Genomic DNA, 24,525 nt, shown 5'->3' on the forward strand with positions numbered 1-24,525 from the left:
CAAGGTCATTATTATCAAGGATTCTTTCAGTGATTCACTCTCGTCTATTAGTGTTGGCATGGGACTACCCCATAAGGGTATTGTGACCATTAAAGTCACTGATCAAAAGTATGGGTTTAGGCAGTTACAAGATAAGGTTATCAAGATCAATTTCATTTAACTCAGCACTCAGTGATAAATAAACTGAACATACTGCAATAAGAAATCTCACAGAGAGGCGAATCACTACTGCCTCCAGAGCAGTATTAAGTTGGACATGATGGAAAGGAATATGACTGTCCACTAGGATAGCTATTCCTCCATGAGAAGGACCACCTTCTGTCTCCTTGCATACAACAGTGAAATTCCTAAAGGTAGAGTTCTTATTGGATCTTAAGTATATTTCCTGTAGACAGAAACAGAAAGGTTTGTGTTTCTGTAACAAAATCTTAATATCATCGATATTCTGGTGAAATCCAAGACAGTCCCGCTGTAAAAAGTTTCCTATTGTTTTGGCTTTATAGCTTTGTCTGGTTTTCAGGAGGTTGAGGACTTACCTTTGTCAGGTTTATATTTATCAAATGTTTTTGGGAAGTATGGACAGCCAATGTCCATCTCTTCCTCTGGTAAAATATTCAATATGTCTGATGTGTTAGGGTCAATTGGTAAGTTTAATTTACTTTCAGTGAATACCGAAATATCCATTTTTTCTGTGGGAATGTCTGGTGGTTTATCTTTAAGTGATATCTTTGACATAATTTTTTTGACAAGTGGGTTCTCATCAAATGGGACCATTTTTGGAATTGCTCTGGAGTAAGGTTATGTGATTGATGAGAAGAATTCACGATCATAAAGTTCAGGTATGGTGAAATTATCAGATTGTGGAACAAACATATGAGTTTGAGTTGCTGTTGGCACTTTCTTAATTGTTACCTTCTCGGCATAAGAGGATCTCAGAGCAGGTCTGATGGTGGCTAGCTTTCTTTTTGCATCCTGATATGTTATGTTTTGCTCTGTTTTCATTTTTTGTATTTATTTTTTATCTTTCCACTTCTGACATGCATAAGAGTAAGCTGGATGACCGCCCTGATGGTTGACACATTTAGCTTTTTTTTGCACAGCAAGATTTGTTATCATGCTCTTTACTACCAATCAGGCACAGGTAGTAGAACCATGACAGCCAGTTTGGGCATGCCCATATTTCTGACATTTAAAGCATCTTAGCAGTTTAGGAATGTACATTCTAACAGGACAGCTGAGATACCCTGCTTTTACAGATGTTGGAGGCATAGATGTATTAAAAGTAAGGGCGATGTTCCTTGTTGAAACCAGGCAACCATCCCTACATATCAGGATGTGCCTCACACCAGTCACTCCCTGATCTTTAAGTTCTGAACATATCTCCTCATCCCATTCTGATATCACTCCTATACAGGAATTGAATGTTTTATGAGGTGTTACTGTGACTAGTATTCCACCCATTGTCGTTGCTCTCAGGAGTTTCTTGAAATGTTGCTGACACGTTTCCACAAGGATATCACTAGAACACAATTTTTTAACAGTTTTGGGAGGTCCTGCCAGTCCTTCTAAACCCTTTTGAATAAAGAAGGGTGACATTTTCCCTATTGGCTTTTCACCTGTTGCACGAATGATCAATAACACTGGTTACATTTATACTAGTATCATATATCTTTTGTTTCTTACTCTGTTACCATATGCTGTATCTATGTTATCAGTACTTCGTTGGACTTTGTTACAGTCCCTGAAATGTTTGAGGATGAAGAATTCATGCTCAAGGAGTTTTTGGTTTGGTGCCAGAGCTCCCCATCCACCACGGAGCCACATGTACACCCACTGACTAGCAAGCAATGACTGTGCTCGGGAGTGGAATGTCAGGGCTACCCCAGATGCTATACCACTACAGCAAGCCTAGGATCCCAACCCCAGACTATGGGGGGTAAGAGACTTACTGCAACACAGTTGATTCTTGCAGGCAGCCCACTAGTTGACTGATCTTGGCTGGGCCGTCCAGGACCACCCCTCTTGCCAAAGTAGTGCAAGACTACCAGGATCCCCCTTTCCAGATTTCCATGGGTGGCACTGAACAGTGGCAGGGCAGTGGAACAGGAGATTACTCCGAGATGAAAGATAAGTCTCTAATAAGCAGGACAGCAATGTTTCATTAGGTGATGGTAATCATCTACCATCTGGGTTTCATATGCATTTCCTCCAACTAAGGAAGATATATTTTACAGTGGCAATACTTGCCTTGCTAGAGTCCCATTTATGAGAACACACCATACCACAAGAAGGTGGTACTGACTATATATTGAGCATCACCTAGTATATTAAAGGCTCACCTGTTAAGACTGATTTGCAAAATAAATACAAGCTGCTATAAAGTACTAGTCTGACTGACAATATCCTAATGATCTGTTTTGGCTTATATAAAGGAGATACACACATATATAAAGGAAACACATACACACAAAGACAATCCGGTTAACTGGTGCCATTAGTTTATTGGAACAGCCTCTCATTTGGAACAAATCTTAAAAAAAAAATGCATAAATAACTGGGGCAGCCATTTAACTGAGCCAAAATATTCTGGTCCTGATTTGTCCAAATTAACCAGAATTTACTGTAAGATTATATATATATATATATATATATACACACACACACACACACACACACACACACACATACACACATGCACATACATAAAATCAGAACTTATATATTAGTATTGTTACGTCGTTACTTTTTCTATTAATTCCTTATCCCTCTTATGCCTACTAAGCTTAAATCTCTAACCTATCTCTCTGGGGCCATTTCTCCTTTCGGAACTCCGACAAAATTTGTTTGATTTAACTGCGCCAGTCAGAGTCCTAGAACAGAGGAATTCTTGCTGAAAAGAAACCTTCCCAGAGTTCATGTATTACCTAATCTTGTTGAAGTATTAAGCGCCTATAGAAATTTCAACATTGCAGTCATGGCTCAAACTTTCTAATCTCTCTTTAATTTCCCCTTATTCATATGTTCGAACTTTTGCAAGTGGTAAAATCAGTCTCATGCTCAGGCTTACATAGAAAAAACATGTTTATTAAATATCAAATTTGCATACAAATAGACTTCCACACATCAAAGGTATGGCATATCAAAATTCTAACTCACTAGCTAAGCAATAAGGAACATTCTAATTATCAAATACACCATTTACATCTCTAGATTAAATAAGTACACACACATCATGACACTAATTCAAATTCTAGGTAAAGCTTGCCAACAAAGATCCATTCACATTCAACTGAGTGTTGCATACTCTCAGGCCTTCAGACTACTAGTCCAATATGGTTAACAAGTTACTGAGCACAAAGTCACTTAAAAGTTCTCTTTCCTTTCAATTAGAAATCTGTTCTTCTCTCTTTTCTCCAATACTAATTGTTACATGAATAAGAAAATTTCTGTACATTACCACTTTCTTGAGCGGTCATCATGCTCCTTTCGTCCGTCCATTGTAGTCAGATGTCTTTCTTCTTTAGCTAGTCGGGTCCATGTGGATCTTGCTCAGATCGACACAAATGGCCATTCCTTGCTTTTGCCAGACTAACACTAATCTAGAGGGATGCTGTCGTCAGCTCTGCCGTCCTTCGGGGGGGGGGGATTTCAGTTGTCTCGCATCAGTAAACTCTTACAGATGGCCCGAGTTGGTGGATGCCGTCATCTCATGTATGGTATGCCCGACTCCTTCAGTTAGCGACCGGAAAGGAGATTGCCGTTCGGCACCATTGATCAGTCAGCACTGCTGGTCCACACAAGAAAAACCAGAACAGAAAAAAACGGGAGGTTCAAACCCGAGTGAACTCGCTTATATTGCCCTTCGTAGCACCCTCTTGTCATATCGGAGGATCTCTCATTTCGCTCTCCTATTCGCCCTTACGTGGTTGCATCACACTTCAGCTCCTTGAAGAGCACTCTTTTCACACAGAATGCGAGTTCAGCTCGCCTTCCACGAATGCTTTTGCTTCGGGCGTTACGTCATCGTAGGCAGCTAGCTAGCAACCTTTGTACCTTTGTTTGCATTTAGACATACATTCTTACACAGAGCATTTTAAAATACCCACAATTTCTTAAACAATACATTTTTACTTAGATATACAAATCACTTGCATTGGCGACACTAGCGTTAGCCAATGCAAGTGATCCTAGTACGTAGTACAATACCGGGCAACTCGTTGCAAAGGTGGGGGAAGTTCAGATCGCTATTCTTAGGTATTTTCCATAATGTAAAAACACATTTCCTAGGAAATGTATGCTGTTATTACATTATGGAGGGAGGTCACTACCCAGACCGGTTTCAGCCTTTTTTGAGGCTTCATCAGTGAGTAGCTAGACCTAATACCAAAGTGTATAGCAAAAAGAACTTATGTACTCTGCGAACGAGTTTTCCAAACAGGTGCAACCATTAAGTTACTTAAGTATAAAGAGCTAATAAGCTTCATTTCGGCAATGAAAACATTACTTAAATTAAGGGGATATTAAATCCCACATAGTTTTAAAACCGAATAAGAAACTCAAAGATCGGAATCAGAGAGTTTCTTGCCGAATATAGTATAGTAAACTATAAAGTATCGGCGACACTAGCGTTAGCCAATGCAAGTGATCCTAGTACGTAGTACAATACCGGGCAACTCGTTGCAAAGGTGGGGGAAGTTCAGATCGCTATTCTTAGGTATTTTCCATAATGTAAAAACACATTCCATAACGTAAAAACACACAATCTTTGAATTTCTTATTCGGTTTTAAAACTATGTGGGATTTAATATCCTCTTAATTTAAGTAATGTTTTCATTGCCGAAATGAAGCTTATTAGCTCTTTATACTTAAGTAACTTAATGGTTGCACCTGTTTGGAAAACTCGTTCGCAGAGTACATAAGTTCTTTTCGCTATACACTTTGGTATTAGGTCTAGCTACTCACTGATGAAGCCTCAAAAAAGGCTGAAACCGGTCTGGGTAGTGACCTCCCTCCATAATGTAATAACAGCATACATTTCCTAGGAAATGTGTTTTTACATTATGGAAAATACCTAAGAATAGCCATCTGAACTTCCCCCACCTTTGCAACGAGTTGCCCGGTATTGTACTACGTACTAGGATCACTTGCATTGGCTAACGCTAGTGTCGCCGATACTTTATAGTTTACTATACTATATTCGGCAAGAAACTCTCTGATTCCGATCTTTGAGTTTCTTATTCGGTTTTAAAACTATGTGGGATTTAATATCCCCTTAATTTAAGTTCAGAACTTATATATTTGTATACAAACAAATATAAAATATGTGAAAGCTCTCAGTCAAGCAATGAATAAAACATTTTTGATTCTACCTACAACTCTTCATAGAAATATTTTCCGAAATTACATCTTTTTCTTTTGTTTACTTATCTAACTTCAAATTGAGAAACACACTCTTGTACTAGCTTCAGCTATTTGCCAATTTTATATAAAATGAATTCCAAAAAAAGTTATACTTACAGGGTAAGTCTGAATAATCACCAACATTTCCATAAATTTGACTGTATGAGTCCTCACTCTAAAAACAACAAGAAACAATGTTACCATTGAAATAATTTTTTTTCACCAACTATTTAGTTAATACAGGTTTTAATTTTTTTTTAAATTACAATTAGACATAAACATGGTAGATGGCTTTTTTCAGTGTCTAGTGAAATACAACTGCTTGTTTTAGTTTTTTCCGTCCCTCTCCTTTCTTCACGCATACATTGCAGGTGATAGTCTTGATGGGCAGGCTCTACATCAATTAACTAAGGAGCCAGCACCTCTTTCATATGAGAGTGCAGAAGTAAAGTGGTTTCTGCAAGCTGGTCACAAGAAAGTAAATGGGACTGAAACTGATGTAACATGACAGGGGACTTCCCAACTAGCTGGCAAATAATCCTGCTGCTGCTTCTTACTCTGATAGGTTGGGCATGGAGGGAGTGTAATAGAAACAGAATACAGATGCACTGTCAAGGCCATTCCCATGTGGGAGTTATGTCCACAAGTCTTCCATCCCTACTGCATGCTGCTATGAGTTTTCAGCAATACCTCAACCATAAAATTATCACTGCAATTATAACAAAAAAAAAAAAAACCTGCAGAAAACAACATAATTCCATTAATTTCTAATTAATGTCCGATTTCTAAACCTCTTTTCTGTTGTTGATTACTGTTTCCACACTCCTGATCTAAATACCTACTCCAACCATACAACTTAAATAATTCTTACCAGAATGAGAGACATCATTACCCACTCCACTTGACACTCCTAATTCCAAGCAAATCCATTTTATCAACACCCTAGGCTTCAACACAAACAATGATGTGCACCACCACTTTCAAATATCAAAACCTGCCCTGGTATTCTTTACTAAATCTTAATAAATTCACTACATTTCACCTCAGTTATTTATCTGCGAATGGTGATTTCATACCAACCATCCATACAGTGAAATCATTTTTGAGACGTCAGTGTTAGATCATCTAAAGACAAGCCCATCCTGTATTGACAATACAGGCTGTCATACTCATCTAGTATCTACCCAACAGCAAGGAAACAAGCCTTTATCCAGCTTATCCCTAAAAAGGGAACTAAGTCATTCATAAAACTTTCATCTCATTGCCTTCACCTCAATATTCTCAAACACAATGGAAGTCATTGATAGTCAATATGTTCACTAAATGGTGAACCATCAGTTAATCAGTGATCCCAAATATGGATTCCACCACTCTCATTCTATGGCAGATCTCTTTACTTACCTTACCCACTTTTAAACACAGACAATAGCTGTACTTTGACATTTCCAAGAAATTTGATAGACTAGCTTCAAGCCCTTTTCAAGTTTACATCTTTTGGTTTCCACCAATCCTTGTGGTGCTAGCTTCCTCTCTCTCTCTCACTCTCTGATCATTATGGACAGTTTCTTTTTATCAGATTTCTTTATCAATGCTGTACAGAACTGTGTATAACATGGATGAGAATACAGAGCCCTGGTACCAGAGGGCTCTGCACTCTTATCCATGTTCCTCTTATACATAAATTGCCTCTAACCTCAAATCATATCTATAATTTTTTGCTGACACTACACTCCATTCCGCCTCCTCATTCGAAAAAGTCTATAAGACTAAAATGCTTCAAGTTCTTCCACAATCAATAACTTAAATACCAATCTCTGCACCATTCTTAAGTTGGGTGAGGATAATCTGGTGAATTTCAATGCTACCAATATGCAATGTTGTCTTATTTCTTGAAAGAAATATCATACTACACTCCCAATTACTTTTGATAATGTTGCAACCTCCAGACAAGATTGATTTTCTCTTCTAGGGTTGGTTCTGAAACTAGTCCATCCTGGAAAAAAAAAACATCTCATTCATACCTTCTCAGCAAGCAAAACACTCAGCATTCTTTTTCATTCAAAGCATTACTTCACTCCTGCAAAACTCACAATCCTTTTTAAATCCCAATACACCTAACCTTAGAAACTGTTCTCACATTTAGGACAATGCCCAAAACCTTCTCAATAATTCTCAGACATATAGAGCAATCTGATTAACAGATATCCTCTCTTCTCATCAGACTTCCTCTAATCGCTTTTTCATAGATGCTCTGTTTCTGCATCATGCTTCTTTTATAGGTATGCAGTACTGTTTCACAAACCTAGCTTAGAACAACATTCCTCCAATTATATAAAATCATAAGCAGCCACTAGTCAACATTCAAATATACTCAACCACCAAATGAAATGCCAACCCAACTCATCAAGGAAACACATTCACGGATTCCCTGCTTCCTAACACACACACACACACACACACACACACACACACACACACACACACACACACACACACACACACACACACACACACACACACACACAGAGAGAGAGAGACAGAGAGAGAGAGAGAGAGAGAGAGAGAGAGAGAGAGAGAGAGAGAGAGCACTATGTTATCATTTCTGCAATCTCTCATGTGTAGGGTTCATATTAAAAAAAAAAAAAACATTATGTGGAAGATGAATTTCATTAATTTCATTACCCAGAGAGAGAGAAAAATAACACCATACTGAAAGACTAATGTGGAGTGAAAAAGTCCCATATCTGATATCTAGAACATGGTTTTTTAGAGTAATTAACCCTCACATTCAAAACATTCTTTTAGTATGCAATTTTAGTTGTCTGAATAGTTTTGGAAATGGTGGCTTCAGATAGTTGATTATTTTCACATATTAGAGGTGCTGCACTGGCACTTTACCTGATAGTCAAAAGTATGTTAAAATAGTATTGCTGCATGTCAAATGTGTAAGTCTGATTATCGCAAAACTATTAAAAATACTATTAATTTATATATTTTTATATTCATTACTTTCTTTATTATACCAGTGGTTAGCATTCAAAAAATTAATACAATAAGAAGGGAATATGTACATGTACATAAAAAATTAAAAGAAAAAATCATGACCTTGATCCATTCATCCTCTCAAAAAAGACAATAACAACAATGGGGGAAAGGGGGAACACTTTTCTCACTTTTTTTTCAGCAGTAGTTGCATACATGGGGGACCATAAAATATATTTTCACTAATTCGTCTTTGTAATACTGACACAAAATAATAAGTCATCATATTCATTTCACAACAGAACTCTTTAGAGTACAAATTGTTATTTGCTCTTAACCATTTCTATGTCTTCTTCTCTCTTTCATCATCTATGTGGATGATGATGAGGCCAAATGAACTCTTTCCATTTCTGTCTGTCCCTGGAGAGTCTGAACAGTTCTGTCCAGTCTGGTGTCACTTGTGATTTTGTTTTCAGGTCCTCTTTTATTTTGTCTATTCACCTAATTCTAGGCTGCTGTTTGGATCTTTTACCTTCCATCATTGTATGGTTGGTAATTGGCTTTAGCTGGTAATCTTTCTGTTCCCATTCTGGTCACATAGCCAAACCATCACAGTCTTCTTTCTTGGATTTTGTCTATTATTATTATTTCTTGTTTCAGTCATTTCCTTATGTCTTCGTTTCTTAGTCTATCCAGCAGAGATACTCCAAGTAATCTTCTTGGCCAATCCATTTTAGTAGTTAATTTTTTGTCTTCAGCTTTTTTGAGATTCCAGCATCCACTTCCATAGAGAAGTAGTGGGAGGACCATTGTCTCATAGATTCTTACTTTTGTTACTTGTTTGATGTCTCTTGACCATATTTTATTTAGTCGTCCAAAAGTTTGGGATGCTTGGCTAATTCATCTGTTTATATCTTTTGTAATTTCACCATTGTACTCGATTATTCCTCCGAGGTAGGTGAAGTTTTCTACCTGCTCTAGATTCTTACTATCAATTTCAATTTTCAGATTGATGTTTCTTTTTCTATTTGCATAATTTTTGTTTTGTCTATATTTAGGTTTAATCCAAATTTCATACATTCTTCATTTCATCAGAAATTCATTGTAGATCTTCTTCCGTGCTTGCAAGTAATACACTGTCGTCTGCAAATTTTAAGGTTGTTATATTTTTCCATATATTTTGATTCCTTAAATCCACCAAACTCATTGTAAGTTCTTCCAATGTATGTGTAAAAGGGGGGGGCCTCTGTTTTTTTTCTTTATAGCCGCTGTTATTGTAATCTTTAATCTGCTGCACCTTTGTAATATCTTATTTATTCACTATCTTTGCTAGTTTCTTAATCCATCTTGTGTCTCCTTAGTGACTTACTCTTTCGTACAAAAATTATCCACCTTTCACACTATTTGTCGTATGCCTAAGAATACTGGAAATTTATTTGTTTAGACTGTGCCACCAGTATTCCTTTCTCGGCATAAGACTCAGTAATACGGCTGGCAGATCTCTCTCTCTCTCTCTCTCTCTCTAGCATAAATTCCTTCAAATAAAATAGCATAAACAGTCATGGTCCCATGCACTTAACTTTCGCTTCTAATACCCTATTTATTTCCCGCTCTCAGGTCCGAGTTTATTTAGAAACAGTGCATTGTAAATTAAAAGATCAAGAGGCACTCTGTTGACATATAATTGAAACACATTTATTTACACTAATAGAAAAGTACATCAATTAAACAATAGGGAGGTTACTCTCTCTACCTATTCGTTAAAATTTAGCGTTAAAACTTCCCTTAGCAATTCTTAAACTATACAGCATAAATACTCATTTTTTACTTCTCTGCTTATTGAAAAACAATTGTAATCTATTCATAAAGAAATTAATTTGCTATGCCAAGTTATTTCACAATTGTATTTCAATTACTAACAAGCCAAAAGGCTTTCTTATAGACACTGCATATAACTAGTACCTTAAATCTTAACAGTCCATCTAAATTATTTATCCCAGATTACATAAAAGTAACATAGAACATAAAAGTGGAACAAATTCACATAGGCTCTGTCATCTGGGTCATGCACTCATTCAAGGTTCTGCTCTAGCGTTCTCAAACTTTTCTTCCTTCTCAGGCCTTGGATTTCTTTCTGCGGTGTCTCTCTTCACCGGCATCTCATCAGGGATTGTTGGCGGGGTTTTGGAAAGCTGATTTCCAGCACTCATCATGGGCTCGGACAAGGGGGGTCCAACATGTGGAGCTTATGCAGTCTCATTCAGATGGCAATGCATTCTTCTCCGGGCACTGAAGTCCGCTCCTCGGTTATTAGCTTCCAGCACTCATCATGGGCTCGGACAAGGGGGTCCAACATGTGGAGCTTATGCAGTCTCGTTCAGATGGCAATGCATTCTTCTCCGGGCACTGAAGTCCGCTCCTCGGTTATTAGCTTCCAGCAACCTTCCACAGCCAAGTTCTAGATCTAGACAGCCTCAGGTGGACCGGCGTCCTTTTCTTCTCTGCATCCCTCCGACTTCTCGCATGCCCTAGCCGTATAGTGGTGTCCTCTATTTTTGACTGCAGATACCGATGTTCTCCTCAAATTCTTTTTATTTCTCCGTCTCCGGGACCTTGCACAAGGGGTTGAGACCCTGAAGAATTCAGCACGACTCCTTGATCTACTCTTAAAGCAGACTATTTCTTTGTTATCTCAAGTGCACTTCAAAAATCCAATTTGTCGGACAGCAAAACCTTGTCTGATTCGTGCCGACCCTTTTAAGAATGATCTTGGAGGTGGGAATATAAAGAATTTCAAACGAAGGCCTCCTATGCACTTAGGTAAAACAATAACATACAGTTTCCAGTGACATAGCATTTACTTGTTGTTACTAATTTTAGACATTCGTTGTTTACTACATTTGAGCAGGTTAATTTCCCATCGGACTATATACATTCTTTATACAAAGGTTATTTTTATAACACAAACTTTTGAGATTCGACCTCTGTAAAAATGTAAAATTCTAAGCTACATCGAATTTTACATATACACTACCGTACTTATATCTCCACATGAATTCGTTGTCAGTGGGCTTGCTACCCACCATCACAATGCCTTATATACACTGCCTGGAAAGAAGTCAACTTCTATGAGCAATGTACATCATGCCATGTAATGCATCGTGGGTTTGTAGCCAGTATAAATTGGAGGAATATGACACTTCCAAGTCAGTGCAACTGCGTCTGAATGATATGGCTGCAAGAAGGGGAACTGACAGAGTTAGAAAGATGCATTGTGATAGGATGTCATATTGCAGGCTTATCTATTTCAGTAAACTGTTGACAAAGTGGGCTGTCCCAGGTCAACGATCAGTGATACCATACTGAGATAGAAGCACAGGGAGTCAACTGCAAGTGCTACCCCATAGTGGATGGTCCACCACACTTATCAAATGTGAGTGTAGGATACTACAAAGGATAATATGTAAAAATTGCCAATCATTGGCCAACATGTTGAATGTGGAGTTGTCAGACCACTGCACAGCTTATTGTAGGCCTGAATATTTATAAATATAGAAAATAAATTCTTATTTTCTATATTTATAAAAAGAAAGAAAGAAAGAGAGAAAGCAAGAAGCCAAGAGAGTTGTGGCACAGGTGAAGGCCATGGCATATCAAGATCTGTATGATCAATTAGAAACAAAGGAAGGACAGAGAAAAATTTACCAACTAGCAAAATGTAGAAATAAAGCAGCAAAGGACATCTTACATGTGAGGCATATCAAAGATGCTGAAGGAAGAGTATTATGGAGGGATGTGGACATAAGAAACAGATGGAAAATATACTTTGAGGGACTTTTGAATGAGGAAAATGCAAGGACTCTCAGAGGAGATGGGCGGCCTTCTGAGGGGATGGTGCAGAACATCAGTAGAGTGGAAGTGACGGAGGCCATGAAGAGGATGAGGAATGGAAAATCGGTGGGCCCCGACAGAATTCCAGTGGAGGCATGGAAGGCACTGGGGGAAGAGGGAATTGACCTGCTGTGGGACCTGTTCATGAAAGTTTGCCAACAGGAAAATATACCCGAGGAATGGAGGGAGAGTACCCTTGTCCCCATCTACAAGGGTAAAGGGGATGCACAAGACTGTAAAAATTACAGAGGAATAAAGTTGATGTCCCACACAATGAAGATCCTAGAAAGGGTTCTTGATGTTAGATTGAGGAAGGAGGTGGAGATTGCAAAGGAACAATTTGGATTCATGCCTGGTAGATCAACAACAGATGCTATCTTTGGGTTACGGCAGATGATGGAAAAATATCGAGAGAAACAAAGGGAGCTACATCTGGTATTTATTGATCTGGAAAAAGCATACGATAGAGTGCCAAGGCAAGAAGTCTGGAGGTGTCTGAGGGAGAAGAAGGTGCCGGAGAAATATGTCAGGTTGGTGCGGGAAATGTACAGAAATGTGAAGACAAGTGTTCGGACCTGTTTGGGACAGACAGAAAGTTTTCAAGTAACAGTTGGCTTGCATCAAGGGTCAGCATTAGGTCCGTTTCTGTTTAATATTGTGATGGAGGTGGTAACAGAGGAGGTGAGAGAAGATGCGCTTTGGACAATGTTGTATGCAGATGACATCTTGTTGTGTGTAGATTCAAGAGAAGAAGTGGGAACTAAACTGGAAAGATGGAGAAAAGTACTGGAAGAGAGAGAGGTATGAGACTGCGCAGAAGTAAGACAGAGTATATGTGTTGCGCAGTCGGCGGCGGCCAGGAGACAGATCTGGAGCTGGAAGGAAATGTCATCAGGAAGGTGAGAGACTTTAGATACTTAGGTTCGACAGTGGAAGAAGATGGAGGAGCTGAGAAGGAAGTGGGATGCAGGATACAAGTGGGTTGGAGGAACTGGAGGGAGATGGCTCGAGTGTTATGCGATAAGAGGGTGCCGATCAATCTGAAAGGCAAAATTTATAGGAGAGTGAGGCCAGCTATGACATATGCTATAGAAATTGTAGCTCTGAGGAAAAATAACATCAGCAGGATGGAAGTAGCAGAGATGAGAATGCTTAGGTGGATGTGCGGTGTGACCAGAAAGGATCATCTGAGAAATGACTATGTCAGGGGAACAGTGAAAGTTACGAACTTAGGAGCAAAAATACAGGAGGCAAGGTTGAGATGGTTTGGTCGTGTGATGAGGAGGGAGGACGAATATGTGGGAAGAAGGGTCATGCAGATGGATGTACAAGGAAGGCGGAAGCGTGGGCGGCCAAAGAAGAGATGGAGGGAGCTGGTAGAAGAGGACTTGAAGATGAAGAACTTGGATGTGGTGACAGCCCAAGGCAGGAAGGTGTGGAGGAGACTCATTACAAACAGTGACCCCACTTAAGTGGGAGAAGCTGCAGAAGAAGAAGAAGAAGAAGATAGAAAATAAATTCTTATCCCACCCACAGTACGAACAAATGTACTATAGGTTCACAAATAAACCTTTTGTAGATGGGAGCCACATAAAAAAAAAAATTCCTCCAAACCTTCCTACAGCAAGTGCCCAGTGGTGGGGCGATGTAGGCTAAAAGGTCAACTGTGAATATAGATTGGCAGAAGAACATACTGGTGCTTGCTGATTAATTAATTGGCAGACTTCTAGGTTGTAGAGAGGTTGACTGTTGATGACTTTCTCCATTATTCTGAGGAGGACTGAAATGACAGCAACTGGTCAAGTAGTATGGCAGACTGGATATATGCTTGCTTCCATGCACTGGAATAAGTGCAAGCTGAGTACAGAAGATTGCAGAAATTATAAAGAACAGATGTTAGCTTTGGAGAACAAAGTCTGGGTACAGGTGAAGAGGTACCATCAGACCTAGAAGACTTTCTAGTGTCTAAGTTGTTTAGTATTTTTCTGATGTCTTTTTTGTTGAAAAGCACAGGGGACATGAAGGTACTCTGGTATGGTAGGAGGCATTCCACCTTGATCCTCTATGCAAGAGTTGAATGGTAATGCTAAGAGGTCAACTTTATTTTTTGGTACTATAACAGTAGTCATTTGAATGAGAGAAGTAGAAGCACAAGTGAGAAGTAACATCTGATGACCTCTGATGGACTGGTAAACATGGCTTCCATCTAGACAGGAGGAAAGTTTTCTGCTACCAGCCTTCATAAAGTCATCAGATTTGAATTTGCTGATAGTTGCTTTGCATTTATTGTATGCTTCAACATAAGCTGAATATGAATCTGGAGCTCTTGATTCAAGCTACCTACCGTCAGCTGAATTTTAATTCAAATGCTCTTATACATTGTCTGCTGAAGAAGGAATTGGATAGTGGATGAGAATTTGGGGTAAAATGAAGACCTTCATACCAGTGAGGATAATTTCTGTGACTTGCTCAGAGCACGTGTTTGGGACAAATGAGTGGAAAACAATGGAGAGATTAAACAAATCAATGAAAAGGAAGAGTAGAATTCTTTCAGAGGTCATCGCACTTTGTAGTACTAAAGGACAAAATGTTGGGAATGGTTAAAAAAAAATCAAGGGTTGAGAGAGTAAAGAGAGTTATCAGGAATGTGGGGAGGTAGATGTACGATTTGTATTAGATCACTGCTTATAGCAACATTTCTGCATCACATCCAACTTGGTCAGTCATGTTGGAAAAGGGGAGGCAGATGGAGTTATGAACATTAAGGTCACCTAGAAAGATCACTTCACTATTTGGATAATTAGACTATAAAAGGTCAAACTTCATGAATAGGAAGCTGAAGTCAGTGGTTTTTGGAATTTGGAGAGCAATAACACAACAGATGAATGTTATGAGACAAGGAAACCTTGAGCTAGAGGAAGTCAAAAGCAGGAGATTCTAAATTAAGCGTTCTTTGGCAAGTAATGTCAGATCTCACAAAGGCATGAGTGCCACCCTTGATGTGAAAGAATCTTGAAGTGTGTAATTTGATCCTACCTGCACAGAATTGCAGCACATGCTGTCCAGCAGGTTTCCTGCTTTAGAAGATAAAAAAAAGGCAAGTTTCCACAATGAAAACTTTACTGCCACCACAGACTTGATTACTTACCTTAAGTTTAAAGTCATTATAAATCCTCTTGAGTCCTAGTTGAAACTCAGACATAAATGCATACCAACTAGGCTAAAGATTGTCATCCATACTTTGAAAGAAAATTTAAAAAAGAAGACTATGTATTCTCTGCTTACTTTCAATGATTAACAATCTTAAAGTAAAAGCAACAGAGAAGGATAAATTTTTTATGAAAAAAAAAAAAAAAACTTACCCATCATTATCAGAATCGAGCAGTGATAAGATCCTTGACTTGAGCTGAGTCATGAAGCTCCATGTAGATTCCATAATATCATCAATTACTTTTGTCCTACATAACCACTATAAGCAAAAATACAATAATAATCATTAATGGTTTCTTTTAAGATCAAAGGTTAAAATACAAAACCATAGAAATTACCCAAGAAAATCAAAAAGTATGGAAACAATCTGATGCAATCATTAAAAAAATGCATTTAATAACTGCATTTTTATAAGTGATGTAATTTATTAGCACAGCAATTGAACTTAAAGCTTCTTTCGCATATGTATTATTGCAGAGAGGTTATTTGTTGTCTATAATGTAACATTTTGTTTCAACTCATTTCGTCAAATTTGGTCATTAAATATGCCCAGAATTTAGACTAAAATGCAGAAGACTTCTTTTAAAGGTAATGTAATGTAATGCTCAGTTCTATGAAAGTTAACCTCTGCAAGCAGTTGCAAAAAAATTGCTTATTCAACCTGTTGTTAGTCAACAGTCACCATTGGACTAGTGTACAAGGTGAGTACCTAGAAAAAAAGAATAGGATTACCTTTAGCACTAAACTCTATCTAACATAATGGCAGTCCACTGCAAAGTTTATGAAGAGACATGTATTGATGTTACATCTGTTATGAAGTGTGCAGATAAATGCAAAATTAGTTATTTTTATTGTGTTGGTCTCAGCAAAAGTCAATTTAAAAAGTTTCCAAAGACAGGAAACAAAACTGGAAATGCGCTTCGTGCAAATTCAGCAAACAACAAAGATCTGCTCAATGTTTCAACTCTTTGTTCAGCAACAGACGCCATTCCAGTACTAGCCAACACCTGCCGGCAACTTCTCCCAGGGGTGATGACTCATGCATTCCAGAGATTAGTAACATGGACAATATATGTATAACAGATAGGTATAATGAAAGAATTAAAAAAGTCAATGACTTAAGAAGTTTGACTGAATATACCTCGAACAAAATAGATGACTTTTTGGCTATCATTGCTGGCCTGACACAAGAAGTTAAAGAACTCAAAACAAAGAACTTTAAACTAGAAAATGCAAATATGGAACTGCATAGGGAGCTTAAAAAAAAATTCATGAAACAGCAGATGACCTGAATCAACAGGCAATTAGCTCACACCTGGAAATTGTTGGTGTTCCTCATGAACCATACAAAAATATACATGCAGTAGCAAAGAAAATTGCACATAAAATCAAGATCAACTATAATGAAGATGATATTGAGGCTATACATCATTTTCCTAGTGGAAAATGATGTATAGCCTCAATACAAATGATGTATAGTGGGCAGATAAACAGCAATGCTTATCATCATAAAATTTAAAAGTAAAGCAATCAGAGACAAATGGCAGGACAGAAACAAAAGTATCAAATATAGACTAAGTATGATATATGTGGCAATTTTAAGGACAGCAAAATATATCTTAAATGAGCACTTGACTGGAAACTTAAAACATCTACTGTTTATTTTCAAGAAACTTAAAGGAAAAAGTCCACTACAAATATCTCTGGGTCAAACGGGGCAAACTCTTAATGAGAAGAGACAATACATCTAAAATATGGCGAATCAGATGCAAAGAAGACTTGTGTAAACTCCGAGAAAACAGCGAGTAATAACTGACTCGCGAATGACAATAGCAGATGAGAATAACAACTGTGATGTCACTTTTCATAAATGTGTAATTTGTCATGATTCAGTAGAATTAAGAAACTTTTTATCCTCAGACGCTGTAAGTACTTTGAATATTTTGCATATAAATATAAGAAGTATTCGAGATAAATTAGAACACATTGAATTACTACTAGACAACTTAAACTATCGGCTAGATGTTCTGTTAAAATTGATTTGTACCATTTAAATGGATTTAAAAATTATTATCAATGCAGAAATTATAAAAAATCCAAAAGTGTAACTATCTTTATTCGAAATTCCATATCGGTTAATAACATTACTAACATAAAAATGAAAACAGCTGCAAATGTCAATTTATATTTAGAACATCATAATATATATATAATGGCTGTATATAGGTTGCACTGATACACAGAGTCCAACTTTATACAAGAACTTGAGTGTAGTCTAGATGAAATCAGAAGTGACAATGTTCTCAAAACTGGGGATATGAATATTGACTTACTGAGGAATGGCAGCTCCTCTCCAAGATTATCTAGATTTACTTGCCATGCATGGACTCAAACAATATTAATGTCCCCACAAGAGAATTTAATGGTGGTAGAACGTGCATAGATCATGTATTCAGGAGAACTATTTTAAGTGGAAACAAAATCCAAGCAGCAGTTCCGCACCAACCTCTCATGGATTACTTTCCAATCGGTATTAAAGTGCATTTGCAAGTACAGCACAGAGATAATACAACCGAAAATATCCCCTATACAACAACTGACTGTGGAGTATTGAAGTGTAACTTGAGCACTGTCTCTTGGGGAGAGATAACGAAGAAAACAAATATTGATACTTCGTATCATAAATTTCTTGTGATATTAAACAATAAAATGTAAGACTCAATTAAAAGATAATAGACTCAATTTTGTCTTTTATTTTAACTTGAGTTAAAATAATAGACAATGAAAGAAACAAAACCCTGGATTACACAGGAAATTTTATTTAATATTTATATCAATGAACTAGATAAAAATCAGACACTAGATAAAAATTAGAGATAAAGTGTACAAAAAGTTTAAAAAATACCCACACAATCAATATTATGAACACAGTTTCAAGTACTATAGAAATATAATACACCACAAATTAAAAGAAAGTAAAAACAAATGATACAGAAATGAATTCCTGAAATGCCAAGGACTCTCCAGAAACAAAGGAAGTTTGTGAATAAATTAATTGGCAAAGATATACACAAACAAACCCTCCCCATATTTAAAAGATATTGATAGGAATAGAGAAAATGGAGACAGGGGATTAGCTGAAGAATTCAATGATCACTTTGCCATGGTCAGTGAAAGCATTCTGAAAAATGGTAAAACTACTGCTCAGAATTGCACTTCCAAGAGAATTGATAACTCCACATATCTTTTCCCCACTTGTGAAAATGAAATCAAGTGTTATAGTTAGCCAAAGAACAAACAAAACTTCAGGATATGAAGGTATTAACACTAGAATTCTTACAGAATGCCAAATGTACATTTTTAACTTATCACTGATGACAGGCACATTTCCATTAGATTTTAAGAAGGCCATAGTTGTAACTTGAAAAATTACAGACCAATCTCCCTTCTACCAGTCTTTTACCAAAAATATTAGAGAAATTGGTAAAAATTAGACTCATGAAATTTTTGGACAAAAACAACTTCTTTTCAAAGAATCAAGTTGGGTTCAGGCAAAAGTTTAGCACAGAACATGCTTTACTGAACTTCACAAACACAGTTTATACCTCCCTATATAAACATAAACTAACATTAGCAGTATTTTTAGATATACACAAAGCATTTGACACTGTATCACTTGAAATTTTAAGAAAAAAAAATTAGAAGTCATAGGTACTACCCTAAACTGGTTCAAATATTACTTAAATGCCAGATCACAAACTGTAAAAATAAACAACAGCTATAGCAGCTCCAAAACAGTAGAATGTAGTGTACCACAAGGATCTGTCTCAGGACAAATTTTATTTAATATTTATATCAATGACTTCTGCAATCTTAAACTAAACAGTAAAATAAATACTTTTGCAGATGATACAATACTATTTTTCTCTATGGACACAGCCGAACAAATGCAAACCATAGTAAATGTTGATCTTTTAAAGGTAATAAATTGGTTCCAGTCAAATAAACTCAGTCTGAATATCTCAAAAACTAAATATGTAAATTTTAATTTGTGAAATACAACAGGCAAAATGAACTTCACTGCACAATTAATTTTGCATGATTGGAATTGCAGGACAAATTCAAACTGCAACTCCGAGGAAATAGAAAAAGTCAATGTAATAACTTACTTGGAATTAAAAATTGATAGTAATTTAAGCTGGAAACCGCATATTACTGATGTCGTAAATAAAGTAAGGATTATATTAAACAGACTTTACTACCTAAATAGATTCTTAAATTTAAATATGCTAAAAATATTATATTCTGCCAGGATTCAAAGCACTACAATATGGTATATTAAGTTGGGGAGGAATTACTGCACTAGACTGAAACCTTTAGTTTCGACTCAGAATAAAGTAATTCTAATCTTAACTAGAAACAAATACAAGGACACTGTGATGTGTGATAAATACACCATACTAAACATACTATTCCTTAGATCAGAGGTTGGCAACCAGCGGCTCTGGAGCTGCATACGGCTCTGGAGCTGCATACGGCTCTTTGAATTGCTAATTGCGGCTCTTTTCGTTATTAAATGATCTATCTAAACATAGAAGTAAAAAGAAATTTTTTGTAGGCCAAATGACCCCTAACCATATGTCGATACTCAAAAAATGTCAGTTTACATTGGGCAGTATCAGCCAGGCAGAGCGCTATGTGAGCGCTACTTTGTAGTGAAAATTAATCGCTACGAATTAAATTAATTTGTAGTGAATGGCGAATGCTACGATCGAGCAGTTGGCTCGGACACATTTATGATGTCGCGCTAGGCTAGCACATGTAGCGCTAGCCTGTCTGAACTCACCCATTGTCTTCGCATATAGTGCAGGTATATTGGGCTGTAAATCTGTAAAAAATCTGTTAAAATAACAGAAGGTTTTGTAATGGACGTTGCAGTGCTTTCATTTACTGGTGATTGTGTTAGGTAACGTGAATATTGTAACATTAAATTAAATATTAACAAAATAAAAATATTTTTATAGTATTTAAAATGTCAGCAAAGAAGAGAAAGATAGAACAAGAAAATCGGGAGTTTAAAAGTGAATGGATCGAAACCTATGCATTTGTAGCAAATACAGCAGGATTTCGAATGTGTTTAATATGCCATGAAAAGCTTTCAAATAATAAAAAAATCAAATATACAAAGACATTTTTTAAATAAACACAATACATTTGACAAAGCATATCCACAGGGAGATGAAAGAAAAAAGGCACTAGAAGAGTTGCAACACAAAGTAAACCTAACTAAATGTTCATTTTCCAAATGGATAAAAGAATCAAGAATTACAACTATTGCTAGTTTTGTGGCCGTTCAAGAAGTTGTTAAATGAGTAAAACCTTTTACAGACGGTGAATATGTGAAAGAATGTTTTATTAAAATGTCCGAATATCTTTTCTGTGATTTTAAAAGAATGTTTTATTAAAATGTCTGAATATCTTTTCTGTGATTTTAAAAGCAAAGCAGAAATAATTACAAAAATAAAAGACATGCCATTATCTGCTAAGATTGTAAGGGACAGAACTATACAAATGGCAGATGATATAACAAATCAGCAGGTTACAGATCTAAATTCAACACCAGGATTCTCCATTGCCTGTGACGAATCATGTGATGTAGATGACATTGCACAGATTGTACTTATTTGTAGATACATAAACTCTCAAGGACCTCAGGAAGAATTACTCGATATACTGCCACTTACAGGACAAACTTGTGGAGAAGACATTGAATCTGCTGTTACCATTTGCTTGAAAAGTAAGGGTATTAATATTAACAAAATAATATCTATTGCGACTGATGGGGCGTCGAGCATAAAAGGTACAAAAAAAGGTTTTGTTTCTTTATTTAAAAAACAAATTTTGCATGATGTGTTTTCCTTTCATCGCATAATCCATCAAGAGATACTTTGTGCACAAACTTTTCCAAAAGAGATAACAGTAGTGATGGATTTGGTTGTAGAAATTGTTAACAAAATAATGGCAATAGCGCTACATCATTGGAAATTTTGTGAGCTTCTTAAAGAAATCAATTGCGAATATTCCGATCTTCTTTTGCATAACAGAATAAGATGGCTTTCCAGAGGTCCGGTGTTGATGCGATTTGCCACCTGCCTTGGAGAGGTTAAGTTGTTTCTAAGACAAAAGGACTTTGAATATGCACAGTTAGAAGATACTCATTGGTTACAAAAATTCTACTTTATGGTGGATATGACTTCCCATTTAAATGCACTAAATAAGAAATTACAGGGAAAGGGAAATACAGCAGTTTTGCTTTTAGAAGTGACTTCGTTTGAACAAAAATTATATTTGTTTGTGACAGACTTAGAGAAAGACACATTACATTTTCCTACGTTGAAGAAATATCAACAAGAACAAGCTAATAATTACATAAATTTAACCTTTTTCAAAGAAATTATAGTAAATATGCGATCTGAATTTAATGAGAGATTTGAGGAGTTTAGAAAGAACAAGGCAACTATGTCATTTTTATTGCGACCACTTGAAATTAATCCTGACGAATTAAATTTTTCACCTTTTGCTGGAATTGATGAGGCTGCATTTTAACTTGAGTTAGAGGATCTGAAAACCAAGGATTTGTGGAATTCAAAATTTAGAAATCTTAAAGCTGACCTGGAGGAGTTGGAAAGACAAAAATGTACCCTTGCAATACAAATGGTCTGTAATAGAAGATCTTAAAAAGCAAGATCAGATTGTATTTGACACATGGAATTGTTTAGCGGACACTTACATTCAGTTAAAAACATATGCATTTGGACTTCTATCGATTTTCGGATCGATATATTTGTGTGAGCAAATATTTTCTAATATGAATTTTATTAAAAGTAAGTTGAGAAACCAACTAAGCAACGTGGGTCTTTCGTCATGTTTGAAAATGAAAATTACGGCGTATTCGCTGCATACTGAGAAACTATCCGAAGAAGTTCAACAGCAAAAGTCGCACTAAAAAGATATTTTAAATTAAAAAAATTAAAGAAATAGGTATGTTCTTGGATTTTATACATATGCTTTTGTAAGGAGAAGGAAATCTTTGTTTTATTATTTTAATATTTTAAAAATAAAAAGTACGGCTCCTTAATTTTTTTTTTACATATAATTTTAAAAATGGCTCTTCACTCCAAAAAGGTTGCCGACCCATGCCTTAGATATTTATATACCTATAGGTTACTGCTATTCATTGAAAACAACAAACAATACATAAAGATCAAACAAGATGCTTTTCTTGATAGACATAAGGGCCTAAAATATATAGTTCCTAAAGCAAATAAAGAAGCAACACACAAACATTACACTTATTTAGCACCAAAAATATTTACCACACTACCTTTAACAACAAGAAATGAGACTAACCCAAACAAATACTTGAATGAAAGAATATTTATTTTCACACAGAAATGAGTACACTCTGTTCAAAATAACAATATAAATTATTGGTTTTTGCATATTGGTATTTAAAAGATTAAGTTTCAGGTGTAAAATGTAAAAAATCTAAATGCTATTTAATTACTTTATTGTATTTAGTTCCTAATTAATGTTATGCAACTTTCTCTGTACATATTAGCATGTTTCCTGTGATTTTATTATGTTATTATATTATAATAATATATAAAAACCTGGATGAGCTGTTGCTCTTAGGTTACGCATATGATCATCAAAGTTTTGTACTAGAACATGAAGCTTACAATAAAAAATATCTGTATCTGAAAAAAAAAAAAAATATATATATATATATTTATTATTACGGGTGACTCCAGGGAGTCCTTAGACTCATCGAGGGAGGCCCTAAACATCATGTCCACACAACTATACGACATTCTCACAGTATCTATCATACCTTGCCTTGCCTTGAACTCACGCACCCACAATAGACTCTGACAGCTTATTCCACTCATTTACCACTCTAAAAGTAAAGAACCCAGCTCTAACACTCCCTGCTAACCACACTCTTGCCCAGCTTCCATAGGTGTCCCCTAGTTCTCCCACCACCAGTCCTGATCTCAAAAATATCCTCTGAATTAATCCTATACAAACCCTTTAGCAATTTGAATGTCTCAATCATATCTCCCCTTTTCCGCCTATCAACTAATTTCTGCAACCCACAAATCTTCAACCTGTTCTCATATGGTTCATTCCATAGACCTGCTATCATCTTAGTCACTCGCCTCTGGATCCTCTCCACCTCCTCCCCATCAAGAAGAAACCTAGGTGACCAAATCTGAGCACAGTAGTCAAGATGAGGTCTTATTAAGGTTCGGTACAGAGGTACAATAACTTGCTTGTCTCTGCTCGTCAAGGTATTTTTCAACAACCAAGTGAGTTGACGAGCTGATTTCGTTACTTTTGCAATGTGCTCCCTATCCACCAATACTCCCAAGTCCCTGGCCTCATCAATCTCATTAGCATATTAGCAGCAGTATACCAATGTGGTATACTGCTACTAATCTTTTCACCACAAAATGCATAACCTTACATTTTGTCACATTAAATTGACATCCATTCTCCTCAGCCCAGAACTCCAATCTATCCAAGTCGTCCTGCAAGATTTTGACATCTTCTGCATTCACTATTGCCCAACCCAATTTTGCATCATCAGCAAACAAATGAACTATTCCTCTTAGATCCTTCCCTATATCGTTAACGAACAAATTAAACTGCAGTGGTCCAAGAACAGAACCCTGCAGCACGGCACTAGTCTCAGGCTGTCTTTTGGACTCTACTCCTCAATAAACTGCTCTTTGATATCTCTCCATCAAACACCCACCTATCCATCTCACCAACCCTATATCCATTCCCATATGTTGTAGTTTACGGATTAGAATTCCATGTGGTATCCTGTCAAATGCCTTTGCCAGGTCCAGCAGTATCACTGTAAACCCATTACCCTTATCCAGTTCAGCCATCACCGTGTTATAAAACTTGAGCAAGTTACTGACGCATGATCTACCTTTCACAAAGTCATGCTGTTCCCCATACAGTATCTCA

At 36.6% G+C, this 24,525-nt stretch overlaps 1 protein-coding gene across 2 annotated transcripts in view; it reads right to left on the minus strand.

Moving 5' to 3' along the window:
- Positions 1 to 24,525, minus strand: part of Sym (symplekin scaffold protein) — a 649,809-nt gene that overhangs the window by 527,061 nt on the left and 98,223 nt on the right. For both annotated transcript variants that reach the window (XM_090398863.1, XM_090398864.1), the window contains 2 exons: positions 15,636 to 15,742; positions 5,518 to 5,575 (listed from right to left, as the gene is read on the minus strand). In XM_090398863.1, the coding sequence (XP_090254989.1) occupies positions 5,518 to 5,575; positions 15,636 to 15,742 (165 nt within the window). The remainder of the gene's footprint in view (positions 1 to 5,517; positions 5,576 to 15,635; positions 15,743 to 24,525) is intronic.

Source organism: Typopeltis vanoorti, chromosome 10, assembly GCF_054136105.1.
Source record: "Typopeltis vanoorti isolate ZY-2024b chromosome 10, IOZ_Tvanoo_1.0, whole genome shotgun sequence".
Lineage (NCBI taxonomy): Eukaryota > Metazoa > Arthropoda > Arachnida > Uropygi > Thelyphonidae > Typopeltis > Typopeltis vanoorti.